The sequence below is a fragment of the Heptranchias perlo genome, chromosome 28 (assembly GCF_035084215.1).
Source record: "Heptranchias perlo isolate sHepPer1 chromosome 28, sHepPer1.hap1, whole genome shotgun sequence".
NCBI classification, from domain to species: Eukaryota; Metazoa; Chordata; class Chondrichthyes; order Hexanchiformes; family Hexanchidae; genus Heptranchias; species Heptranchias perlo.
In genome coordinates, this window is record NC_090352.1 from 40653521 (window position 1) to 40667463 (window position 13943).

The window sequence follows — 13943 nt, forward strand, 5'->3', positions numbered from 1 at the left end:
TACCACCTTCCCAATCCAGTGAGCTTTCTGTCCTTTATAGAATCATTGAATCACAGAAAGGTTACAGCAGGAAAGGCGGCCATTCGGCCCATCGAGTCTGTGCTAGCTCTGTCATTGAGCAATCCAGCTAGTCCTACTCTCTCGCCCTATCCCCGTAGCCTTGCAAATCTTTTCCTTTCAAGTACTTATCCAGTTCCCTTTTGAAGGCCATGATTGAATCTGCCTCCACCGCCCCCTCGGGCAGTGCATTCCAGATCCTAACCGCTCGCTGTGTAAAAAAGTTTTTCCTCATGACACCTTTGGTTCTTTAGCCAATCACCTTAAATCTATGTCCTCTGGTTCTTGACCCTTCTGCCAATGGGAACAGTTTCTCTCTATCTACTCCGTCAAGACCCTTCATGATTTTGAACACCTCTATCAAATCTCCTCACAATCGTCTCTGTTCCAAGGAGAACAACCCCAGCTTCTCCAGTCTATCCTCATAACTGAAGTCCCTCATCCCTGAAATTATTCTAGTAAATCTCTTCTGCACCCTCTCTAAGGCCTTCACATCTTTCCTGAGTGCGGTGCCCAGAACTGGACACAATACTCCAGATGTGGCCGAACCAGTGTTTTATAAAGGATCATCATGACTTCCATACTTTTGTACTCTATGCCTCTATTTATAAAGCCCAAGATCCCGTATGCTTTTTTAACCACTTTCTCAACCTGCCCTGCCACCTTCAATGATTTGTGCACATATACCCCCAGATGTCTCAGTTCCTGTACCCATTTTAGAATTGTGACCACTAGTTTATATTGCCTCTCCTCGTTCTTCCTACTGAAATGTATCACCTTGCATTTTTCTGCGTTAAATTTTATCTGCCACGTGTCCGCCCATTCCACCAGCCTGTCTATATCCTCTTGAAGTCTATCACTATCCTCCTCACTGTTCACTACATTTCCAAATTTTGTGTCATCTGCAAATTTTGAAATTGTGCCCTGTACACCCAAGTCCAAGTCATTAATATATATAAAAAAGCAGTGGTCCCAGCACCGACCCCTGGGGAACACCACTGTACACCTCCCTCCAGTCTGAAAAACAACCGTTCACCACTACCCTCTGTTTCCTGTCCCTTAGCCAATTCTGTATCCATGCTGCTGCTGCCCCCTTTATTCCGTGGGCTCCAATCTTGATGACAAGCCTATTATGTGGCACTTTATAAAACGTCTTTTGAAAGTCCATATATACCACATCAACCGCATTGCCCTCATCTACCCTCTCTGTTACCTCATCAAAAAACTCAATCAAGTTAGTTAAACACGATTTGCCTGTAACAAATCCGTGCTGGCTTTCCCTAATCAATCCACACTCGTCCAAGCGACTGTTAATTCTGTCCCGGATTATCGTTTCTAAAAGTTTCCCCACCACCGAGGTTAAACTGACTGGCCTGTAGTTGCTGGGTTTATCCTTACACCCTTTTTTGAACAAGGGTGTAACATTTGCAATTCTCCAGTCCTCTGGCACCACCCCCCGTATCTAAGGATGTTTGGAATATTATGGCCAGTACCTCCGCAATTTCCACCCTTACTTCCCTCAGCAATCTAGGATGCATCCCATCCGGACCGGGTGACTTATCTACTTTAAGTACAGCCAGCCTTTCTAGGACCTCCTCTTTATCAATATTTTGCCCATCCGGTATCTCCACTAGATCTTCCTTCACTGAGACTCTGGCAGCATCATCTTCCTTTAGCACCAATTGTGTTCATGGTCGACTTACTCTGATTTTCCTGTGCCAAATTCCTTCTGGACTCTGTGTACAGGTAGTGAGGACTTCGTCTTCCAAAAATCAGTTATTGGGAAAACTCTTAATGGGAGCTTTACTCTGTATCTAACCCTGTACCTGCCCTGGGAGTGTTTGATGGGACAGTGTAGAGGGAGCTTTACTCTGTATCTAACCCTGTACCTGCTCTGGGAGTGTTTGACGGGACAGTGCAGAGGGAGCTTTACTCTGTATCTAACCCTGTACCTGCCCTGGGAGTGTTTGACGGGACAGTGTAGAGGGAGCTTTACTCTGTATCTAACCCTGTACCTGCTCTGGGAGTGTTTGATGGGACAGTGTAGAAGGAGCTTTACTCTGTATCTAACCCATGCTGTACCTGCCCTGGGAGTGTTTGATGGACAGTGTAGAGGGAGCTTTACTCTGTATCAAACCTGTGCTGTTCCTGCCCTGGGAGTGTTTGATGGGACAGTGTAGAGGGAGCTTTACTCTGTATCTAACCGGTGCTGTACCTGCCCTGGGAGTGTTTGATGGGACAGTGTAGAGGGAGCTTTACTCTGTATCTAACCCATGCTGCATCTGTCCTGGGAGTGTTTGATGGGACAGTGTAGAGGGAGCTTTACTCTGTATCTAACCCGTGTTGTACCTGTCCTGGGAGTGTTTGATGGGACAGTGTAGAGGGAGCTTTACTCTGTATCTAACCCGTGCTGTACCTGCCCTGGGAGTGTTTGATGGGACAGTGTAGAGGGAGCTTTACTCTGTATCAAACCTGTGCTGTACCTGCCCTGGGAGTGTTTGATGGGACAGTGTAGAGGGAGCTTTACTCTGTATCTAACCCGTGCTGTACCTGCCCTGGGAGTGTTTGATGGGACAGTGTAGAGGGAGCTTTACTCTATCTAACCTGTGCTGTACCTGCCCTGGGAGTGTTTGATGGGACAGTGTAGAGGGAGCTTTACTCTGTATCTAACCTGTGCTGTACCAGCCCTGGGAGTGTTTGATGGGACATTGTAGAAGGAGCTTTACTCTGTATCTAACCCGTGCTGTACCTGCCCTGGGAGTGTTTGATGGGGCAGTGTCGAGGGAGCGTAACTCTGTATCTAACCTTGTGACTTAATGCTGGCAGAGAATGCCCTCTCTCTGGAATCTTGAGAAGTTTTGTCCCAGGACTGCCCATCGGTCAGCTCTGAGACAACATATTCCAGTTTGGGCCGATCTGGCAACAGACGAAAGGCTGATGAGGTGCCATATTCAAAACGGTGATAAACCAGACATGACCAGACCATTAGCCTTATTTCAATTTTCTGTAAAAATATTATCAGGAGTAAACTCACTTGATTAATTCAGTAAACAGTCGTCAGTTTGACTTCAGATGGCGAAGATCTGCCCGATCTCCTGGACTTCTACGAGGAATCATAGAATCATGGAAAATAGGAGCAAGAGTAGGCCATTCGGCCCTTCAGGTCTGCTCCGCCATTCAAAATGATCATGGCTGATCGTCTAACTCAGTACCCTGTTCCCGCTTTTTCCCCATATCCCTTGATCCCTTTAGCATTAAGAAATATATCTATCTCCTTCTTGAATACATCTAATAGAGTCATAGAGTTATACAGCACGGATAGAGGCCCTTCGGCCCATCGTGTCCGCGCCGGCCATCAAGCCCAGTCTAATCTAATCCCATATTCCAGCATTTGGTCCGTAGCCTTGTATGCTATGGCATTTCAAGTGCTCATCCAAATGCTTCTTGAATGTTGTGAGGGTTCCTGCCTCCACAATGACTTGGCCTCCACTGCCTTCTGTGGTAGAGAATTCCACAGGTTCACCACCCTCTGAGTGAAGAAATTTCTCCTCATCTCGGTTCTAAATGGCATACCCCGTATCCTGAGACTGTGACCCCTGGTTCTGGACTCCCCAGCCATCGAGAACATCCTCCCTGCATCTAGTCTGTCTAGTCCTGTTAGAATTTTATATGTTTCAATGAGATCACGTCTCATTCTTCTAAACTCTAGTGAATATAGGCCTAGTCGACCCAATCTCTCCTCATACGTCAGTCCTGCCATCCCAGGAATCAGTCTGGTAAACCTTCGTTGCACTCCCTCCATGGCAAGGACAGCCTTCCTCAGATAAGGAGACCAAAACTGCACACAATATTCCAGATGTGGTCTCACCAAGGCCCTGTACAACTGCATCCTGTTCCTGTACTCAAATCCTCTTGCAATGAACACCAACATACCATTCGCCTTCCTAACTGCTTGCTGCACCTGAATGCTCACTTTCAGCGACTGGTGTACAAGGACACCCAGGTCTCGTTGCACCTCCCCTTTTCCCAATCTATCACCATTCAGATAATAATCTGCCTTTCTGTTTTTACAACCAAAGTGGATAACCTCACATTTATCCACGTTATACTGCATCTGCCATGTTCTTGCCCACTCACCCAACTTGTCTAAATCACATTGGAGCCTCTTTGCATCCTCCTCACAGCTCACATTCCACCCCAGCTTTGTGTCGTCTGCAAACTTGGAAATGTTACATTCAGTTCCCTCATCCAAATCATTGATATATATTGTGAATAGCTGGGGCCCAAGCACTGATCCCTGCGGTACCCCACTAGTCACTGCCTGCCACCCCGAAAAAGACCCGTTTATTCCTATTCTCTGTTTCCTGTCTGTCAACCAATTCTCAATCCATGCCAGTATATTCCCCCCAATCTCATGTGCTTTAATTTTGCACACTAACCTCTTGTGTGGGACCTTATCAAAAGCCTTCTGAAAATCCAAATACACCACATCCACTGGTTCTCCCCTATCTATTCTACTAGTTACATCCTCAAAAAACTCCAGTAGATTTGTTAAGCATGATTTCCCTTTCATAAACCCATGCTGACTTTGTCCAATCCCGTTAATGCCCTCCCAAGTGTTCTGTAATCACATCTTTTATAATGGACTCTAGCATTTTCCCCACTACTGATGTTAGGCTAACTGGTCTGTAATTCCTTGTTTTTTCTCTCCCTCCTTTTTTAAATAGTGGGGTTACATTTGCCACCCTCCAATCTGTAGGAACTGTTCCAGAGTCTATAGAATTTTGGAAGATGATCACCAATGCATCCACTATTTCCAGGGCCACTTCCTTTAGTACTCTGGGATGTAGATTATCAGGCCCTGGGGATTTGTCAGCCTTTAGCCCCATTAATTTCCCGAGCACTTTTTTTACAAATACTGATTTCCTTCAGTTCCTCCCTCTCACCAAACCCTTGGTTCCCTAACATTTCTGGGAGTTATTTGTATCCTCCTTTGTGAAGACAGAACCAAAGTATGTGTTTAATTGTTCTGCCATTTCTTTGTTCTCCATTATAATTTCCCCCATTTCTGACTGTAAGGGACCTACATTTGTCTTCACTAATCTTTTTCTCTTGACATATTTATAGAAGCTTTTACAGTCAGTCAGTTTTTATGTTCCCTGCTAGTTTACTCTCATACTCTATTTTTCCCCTCTTAATCAATCTCTTTGTCCTCCTTTGCTGAATTCTAAACTGCTCCCAATCCTCAGGCTTGCCGCTTTTTCTGGCAATTTTATGTCTCCTCTTTGGATCTAATATTATCCCTAATTTCTTTTGTAAGCCACGGTTGAGCCACCTTTCCTGTTTTATTTTTGCGCCAGACAGGAATGAATAATTGTTGTAATTCCTGCACACGTTCTTTAAATATTAGCCATTGAAGTGACAACCCAAGTGAAATGTGGAAGTCCTACAACGTGTTGTAGCTGGACTTCCAGATGGTATTTGTCAAAGTTCCACAGTAAAGGCTATTAGTTAAGCTCAAAGCTGTGTAAAACACATTGAACAGAAGCAGTCCCAGAACAGAACTCTGTGGATAGCAGTGTGGACGAGACGAAGGTAATGTCCAAATATGCAGATGATAAATAGAAGGGATAGTAAAGAAATCAGGGGACTAAAGGAAGCTCCAGGGGGAAATGGGCAATCTTGTGGCAGGTGGAATTCAGTGTCAGTAAATGTAAGTGGTACATTTTGGGAGCAAGAAAGTAATAATTATAATTAGAATGGGAGAAAGTTGGATGATGTGGAAGAGTAGAGGGATTCAAGTTTGGGTTCACAAGATGTTGAAAGCAACACCTCAAGTGGATAAGGCCATAAAAAAAGCTAACAGAATTACACAGAATGTACAACGCAGAAACAGGCCATTCGGCCCAACAGGTCCATGCTGGTGTTTGTGCTCAACCACTCCTTGTGGTAGCAAGTTCCACATTCTCACCACTCTCTGGGTAAAGAAGGAATAATTGGTTTTATGGCAAGAGGTATAGAATATAAAAGTTGAGATGTAATGGTGATTCTATATAAAACTGCGAGACATGAGGAAAGGCTGGAGAAGCTTGGGCTTTTCAGCCTGGAAAGGGAGCACCTTCGGGGTGATCTTCTAGAGGGATAAAAGTTAGAAAATGGTATGGAAAAGGGAAATCCAGAATATGACTTTAAATTAAGTTGTGAGAGTAGGACAAGGACATATGTTCAAACTAGTAAAAGATAAACTTAAGACTGATATTGGTTATTTCTTCTTCATACAAAGAGTGGAATGGGTTTCCACACAGAGTCGTGGAGGTGAAAACTCTGGAATTGTCTGAGAAACAATTAGATGTACCAATGGGGGGAGTGTAGGGTCTTTCTGGCTGGATGAATTACGATGGGTGAATGGCCTTCGTTATCTGTAATTCTCTTGTGACTCCGTGCTTGAATCATACCCTCTGCTGAACATCAAGTTCCAATAATAAAAAGAAAAAAATAGATTTGCATTTATATGGCACCTTTCACGACCTCAGGACGTCTCAATGCGCTTTTACAGCCGATAACCAGCTCCCCGTCCAGAAATGCTGGAAAACCTGAAGAATTTCTTTGTGTTCACAAAAGGCACTGACTCTCCCTAAAGTGACCGTTGAGTTTCCAGGAAATTTTAAGGAGAATGGTAATTACTGAGAAAGAAGTGGTGGAAATGTTGAAGGCAGCAAAAGCGGATAAGATCCCAGGACCACATGGCCTGCACTCTAAGGTGCTTAAGGAAATAGTTGATGCAATTGGTCATATTTTGGCAAGGATCTTTGGAGAATCATTAGAATCAATTGATTTATGAGACGGGACCATAAGATCTATCTTTTTAAAAATAGGCAAAGGACTGTCTTGGCTGTGAGCCTGCCATCTGTGGTGGGTAAAATGTTAGAGGACAGATGTATCATGAAACACCAACAAAACCATCAGGACCAAGGCAGCATAGGGGGGGGGGGGCAGGAGGGGGCTCATGCTTGACAAACCTGTTGCAATTCTTTCAGGAGGAATGAGAGCTCGTGGAAGAGACAACTCCCTGGGCACTTCAATCTAGACTTCAGTCAGGCTTTTAATACTGTGCGGAACAGGAGGCTGGTACACAAGGAAAACACAGGTGCAGAGTTATTGAGGCGGATTGGGAACTGGCAGAGGCAGAGGGTGACTATGGGGGCTGGGATGAGCGGCAGGACGTGATCAGTACAAGGACCTTTGCTATTCATATTGCAGATCAATGATTTGGAAGTTGGGATAGAGACAAAATTAGAGAGGAGGGGGAACGTGTACAAACACTGGAACGGCCTGATCAGGTACGGGAGGAGGGGGTTTCAGTGGATTAACACCATTTAGTTTATAGTTCTGATGTTTATTCTATCTCATGATGTTGACAATGAATTTCATTCACCATTTCTAAGTCCAACTTCATAATCTAGTTGCCCCCCCCCCCCGTACCCGATCTGTACCGGACAACCCAGGAATAAGATCAAAGCTAATAACACTTTGAGAGTTGAACAGGCATTTGGCATGAAAATCAATTGAGGGATATGTTATGAACTCTATTCTGTTTTTGAACTCCAGGATCAGCCAGCTGGGTTGAATGGTCAGTTCTGGTCCTGTACATCCCTAGATTTCAAATAGTTTGGAGTTTTACAACAATTGGAACATTTATTAGCAGTCTGTGCTCCTTGGGAGGGGGCGACTTGTCACTTGCTTTTCCTGCTCCTTCCCACTCACTCTCATTCATGGGAAATTTAAATAAAAAGAAAGCAATCTTGGGAAAACATGTTACATTTCCCAACGGCAAATGGCAGGAACTGCTGGGAGACAATGTCCTTCAGCTGCTGTTTCCTGACTTTGTATGTTTTTTTCTCTCATACAGATACAAGGGGCTGATAACTGGGAGGCGTGCCAGGCTAATTATAGCAGTGTTCTGGATTCTGTCCTTGGTGATCGGTCTGACTCCATTTCTGGGCTGGAACCAGTGGCATGTGGCAGAGAAGGGATGTCCAAACATCACAGACATGGCACTCAATCCGGGGAATGATTCCTGTCTCTGGGACTGCTCGGTGAAATGCCTCTTTTTGAACGTGGTCGATATGAACTACATGGTTTACTTCAACTTCTTGGGCTGTGTTCTGACTCCATTGCTCATCATGCTGGGCATTTATGTAAAAATATTCACTGTCGCCAGAAAGCAGTTGCGAAAGATCGAGCTGAATTCCGTAAATTCTGACAGCTCCAGGACGTACTTACAGAATCAAGTAAGAGTCGCAAAATCATTATCCATCATCGTTGGCTTCTTTGCCTTCTGCTGGCTGCCTCTCCACATCCTCAACTGTATCAATCATTTTCACCCACAGTATTTCAATACCATGGACCCCCGTATCATGAATGCTGCCATCATTCTGTCTCACACCAACTCTGTTGGAAATCCCATCATCTACGCCTACAGGCTTCAGGAATTCCGCATGACCTTCCATAAAATCATTTTCAAACACATTCTGTGCAAGACAGACAATGACTTTAAATATGATAACAGGACTCTCCAGAGGAGCGCACACTTAAAACCCACGGAGATGGCGACATGAATATCTGGGGATCCGGAGGACTTAATATTTATACAAGCTGCTCACAGACACACTGTTGAAACCTGTCTTTGTACATTAATTGTAGGGAATAACCCTTTGAGTAAAAAAAGGATAAAATTGCAACCAAAGGAAAGGACCAACACGGAAAATACAATCTGCGACTTAGGCCTCACCTCAAATCTTATTCTTACCCTGCAAGTAATTCTTCTCCAAGGCAGGACTTCTAAATAAAAATAAATACATATAACAAGTCAATAGTAAAATCACAGACACAGAAAGTCAAACGGCCAGTACATTGGGTAGGATTATTTCTAGTCCTCCCATACTCTCGCCAGCCTTAGTGAGGTCTGTTTATTAATCCTGATTCCTGTCATACAGTGCTGGGTTTGTCCTGTCAGGCCTCCACATTAAGATACGTTCATGAGTCTTGAAGTTATGAAAGTAACTCCAAAGCAGATATTGTGGTGTTGACTCCAAGGCACAGAAGTGTTTTCAATGCAGCTCCACCCTTATTCCAAAGCAAACACTATTTGCTAAACACTCAATGCAGTGATGCATTTTGTTTAAAATGTGTCATAACACAAAGCTGCAATCAAGAATTGTGGGGGGGGTTGGTGACAGCAGAGGCAATTCTAGGTTTTACAGCAGGGAGGAAAAGGGGATATAACAGATGCCAAAGACTAAAGTGGGATGGGAGTACAAGAACCTTCCTCTCTTCCCCCACTGCCCCACTCCCTCCACGGAGTGGCATCCAAGTCAAAACATCACAAAAATATCACGGCCCTGAAATCCCAGCAGCTTTGCTGGGATTGTGTCCCTTGTTGCCCGTCGGAGTCTGTGGGGGGGGGAGGGGGTCCTCATTTTTATGAGGCCAGCAGGTAGACTTAGTGGGAGGATAGAAGATTGGGAAGTCTTCAAAAGACAGCAAAAAGTAACTAAAGGATTGATTAAGAAAGGGAAGTTAGATTATGAAAATAAACTAGCAAAAATATAAAAACAGATAGCAAGAGTTTCTACAGTTATATAAAAAGAAAAAGGGTGGCTAAGGCAAACATAGGTCCCTTAGAGGATGAGACCGGGAAATTAATGGTGGGAAACATGGAGATGGCAAAAATGCTGAACAAATATTTTGTTTCAGTCTTTACGGTAGAGGACACTAAGAATATCCCAACACTGGACAAACAGGGGGCTCTGGGGGGGAGGAGTTAAATACGATTAAAATCACTAAGGAATTGGTACTCAGTAAATTAATGGGACTCAAGGCGGATAAATCCCCTGGACCTGATGGCTTACATCCTAGGGTCTTGAGGGAAGTGGCAGTCGGGATTGTGGATGCTTTGGTAATAATTTTCCAAAATTCTCTGGACTCGGCAAAGGTCTCAGCAGATTGGAAAACTGCTAATGTAACACCCTTATTTAAAAAGGGTAGTAGGCAGAAGGCTGGAAATTATAGACCAGTTAGCTTAACATCTGTGGTGGGTAAAATTTTGGAGTCTATTATTAAGGAGACAGTAGCGGAACATTTGGATAAACATAATTTAATAGGACAAAGTCAGCATAGCTTTACGCAGGGGAAGTCATGTCTGACAAATTTGCTTGAGTTCTTTGAGGACATAACGTACAGGGTGGATAAAGGGGAACCAGTGGACGTAGTGTATTTAGACTTCCAGAAGGCATTCGACAAGGTGCCACATAAAAGATTATTGCTCAAGATAAAGAATCACTGGATTGGGGGTAATATTCTGGCATGGGTGGAGGATTGGTTATCTAACAGGAAGCAGAGAGTTGGGATAAATGGTTCATTTTCGGACTGGCAACCAGTAGCCAGTGGTGTTCCGCAGGGGTTGGTGCTGGGTCCCCAACTCTTTACAATCTATATTAACGATTTGGAGGAGGGGACCGAGTGTAACATATCAAAGTTTGCAGATGACACAAAGATGGGAGGGTAAGTAGAGAGTGAGGAGGACATAAAAAACCTACAAGGGGATATAGACAGGCTGGGTGAGTGGGCGGAGATTTGGCAGATGCAATACAATATTGGAAAATGTGAGGTTATGCACTTTGGCAGGAAAAATCAGAGAGCGAGTTATTATCTTAATGGCGAGAAACTGGAAAGTACTGCAGTACACAGGGATCTGGGGGTCCTAGTGCAAGAAAATCAAAAGGTTAGTATGCAGGTGCAGCACGTGATCAAGAAGGCCAACGGAATGTTGGCTTTTATTGCTCGGGGGATAGAATAAAAAAAGAGGGAGGTATTGCTGCAGTTATATAAGGTATTGGTGAGACCGCACCTGGAATACTGCATACAGTTTTGGTGTCCATACTTAAGAAAAGACATACTTGCTCTCGAGGCAATACAAAGAAGGTTCACTCGGTTAATCCCGGGGATGAGGGGGTGGACATATGAGGAGAGGTTGAGTAGATTGGGACTCTACTCATTGGAGTTCAGAAGAATGAGAGGCGATCTTATTGAAACATGTAAGATTGTGAAGGGGCTTGATCGGGTGGATGCGGTAAGGATGTTCCCAAAGATGGGTGAAACTGGAACTAGGGGGCATAATCTTAGAATAAGGGGCTGCTCTTTCAAAACTGAGACGAGGAGAAACTTTTTCACTCAGAGGGTAGTAGGTCTGTGGAATTTGCTGCCCCAGGAAGCTGTGGAAGCTACATCATTAAATAAATTTAAAACAGAAATAGACAGTTTCCTAGAAGTAAAGGGAATTAGGGGTTACGGGGAGCGGGCAGGAAATTGGACATGAATTTAGATTTGAGGTTAGGATCAGATCAGCCATGATCTTATTGAATGGCGGAGCAGGCTCGAGGGGCCGATTGGCCTCCTCCTGCTCCTATTTCTTATGTTCTTATGTAGAAGTAACATTTGGGGCACTTTGCTACCTGCCTACCCAACGCCAGCAGAAATTCCACTGCCTCCACCAGCTGAGAGGGCAACCCCTTCCGAACCCTGAGTGGACCATCTTTGGGTTCTGGGCCGCTGAAGTTCCAGTGGGAGACCGGAGCACCCCTGTGGAATTATGGGGTGCATGATTTCACCATGGCAACAGTAACAGCTGGCTTGCTGACTGATCTTCCTCCCACAATAAAGTCAGCATCACTTTGAATCTTACCATATCGGTTTGCAATAGGGAGCTATCTCTCCTAATCATGTACCTGCTTCCATGTATACCTACTCTGGGATGTATATTTTTATGAATCAGTTTTGTTACTATAAAGTTTCTGAGCTGAGAGTGTGTGCAGAGGGTACATGGGGCACCTCCCTCTCAATACCTGGCAATGGATGAATACACATTACAGATTGTCAAGTCTATACTGCAGATATTTTACATATATAGAAATGCAAAAGCTACATTAGGGCACAGAATAAACTAATTATTGATATCTCATCACAAAAATTGTATGAATACTGGAGTCTAAGATGAAACGATGTCATTGAGTTTGCTTTGATGAGGCACATTATTATTCAGTGGTGACCTCCCTTGAAGGACTAACTTCCCCAATCAGTATTTACTTTCTAACTTACTTCAGGTGTGAAAGTGAACGTTGCTAAAATCCTGCTCCCGTCTCATCCCCTCGCCCACATCCCCTGCCTCAGTCCCCCAACTCTATTTATTTTGTTGCCTTATGATTTCCCACCAGCCTCAATGCCATGGCTGGGACGAGCTGTCGGAGAATGGTAGATGCCTCTCCATGTTGCTCACCTCTGTTTTGCGAGTATATCGATACTCCGTATCCCATTTTACACAATCCCCGCTGATATCTGATCCTTGCTGTAATATACAACTTCAAAGCCAGTCAGGCAGCACGTTACGAGAGATTTAAGCAAGAATTTAAATCCACACCCAGCATTGTTGTAACTCAATCAGCACAACATTTGCAAAAATAAACATTTTAAACAGATGATGCCAACGCACACAATGTCCAGGGCAATGCTCTTATTTCCATCCTGCTTCGTGCACTGTGGGGCAGATTCAGAGTGATGTAAACTCGCCTCTCTTACATGCTGGTCTGGTTTGATAAATCTGCTTTATTGAACAGGCTCCACTGTAATATAGTAAAGGAAGAGTAACATTGATCAGAGAGAGAAAGAGGACAGTGGGAGAGACAAAGAGCGAGATAGATAGAAAGGAAAAGTGAGACAGAAGTGTGAGTATATGAGAGACAGAATAATAAGGGTGCTCCCAATGGTATAATCACTGCACTCACCGTGCTCCCTGCGCTATCATCTCTGCAGTAACATTAAAGCATCACTGCGCTAATCCCAACGATGGCATCTATGCCGTTAAAGCAGTTCCTGCCCCCCCTGCAGTTAAAGCAGTTCCCGCCCCCCCGCAGTTAAAGCAGTTCCTGCCCCCCCTGCAGTTAAAGCAGTTCCCCCCCCCCGCAGTTAATGCAGTTCCCGCCCCCCCGCAGTTAATGCAGTTCCCCCCCCCCCGCAGTTAAAGAAGTTCCTGCCCCCCCTGCAGTTAAAGCAGTTCCCCCCCCCCCCGCAGTTAAAGTAGTTCCCCCCCCCCCGCAGTTAAAGCAGTTCCCACCCCCCCTGCAGTTAAAGCAGTTCCCCCCCCCCGCAGTTAAAGTAGTTCCCCCCCCCCGCAGTTAAAGCAGTTCCCACCCCCCCTGCAGTTAAAGCAGTTCCCCCCCCCCGCAGTTAAAGCAGTTCCCGCCCCTCCCGCAGTTAAAGCAGTTCCCCCCCCCCGCAGTTAAAGCAGTTCCCACCACCCCCTGCAGTTAAAGCAGTTCCCGCCCCTCCCGCAGTTAAAGCAGTTCCCCCCCCCCGCAGTTAATGCAGTTCCCCCCCCCCGCAGTTAAAGCAGTTCCCCCCCCCCGCAGTTAATGCAGTTCCCCCCCCCCGCAGTTAAAGCAGTTCCCCCCCCCCGCAGTTAATGCAGTTCCCCCCCCCCCGCAGTTAAAGCAGTTCCCACCCCCCCTGCAGTTAATGCAGTTCCCGCCCCTCCCGCAGTTAAAGCAGTTCCCGCCCCTCCCGCAGTTAAAGCAGTTCCCGCCCCTCCCGCAGTTAAAGCAGTTCCCGCCCCTCCCGCAGTTAAAGCAGTTCCCGCCCCTCCCGCAGTTAAAGCAGTTCCCCCCCCCCGCAGTTAAAGCAGTTCCCGCCCCTCCCGCAGTTAAAGCAGTTCCCCCCCCCCGCAGTTAAAGCAGTTCCCGCCCCTCCCGCAGTTAAAGCAGTTCCCGCCCCCCGCAGTTAATGCAGTTCCCGCCCCCCCCCCGCAGTTAATGCAGTTCCCGCCCCCCCCGCAG

The 13943-nt window shown here is 45.5% G+C and overlaps 1 protein-coding gene across 1 annotated transcript in view; it reads left to right on the forward strand.

Annotated features, from left to right (window-relative positions):
* Positions 1 to 12608, forward strand: part of adora2b (adenosine A2b receptor) — a 44883-nt gene extending 32275 nt beyond the window's left edge. The window contains exon 2 of the mRNA XM_068008586.1: positions 7967 to 12608. Coding sequence (XP_067864687.1) covers positions 7967 to 8675 — 709 coding nt within the window. The 3' untranslated portion in view covers positions 8676 to 12608. The remainder of the gene's footprint in view (positions 1 to 7966) is intronic.
* Positions 12609 to 13943: the final 1335 nt, after the last annotated feature.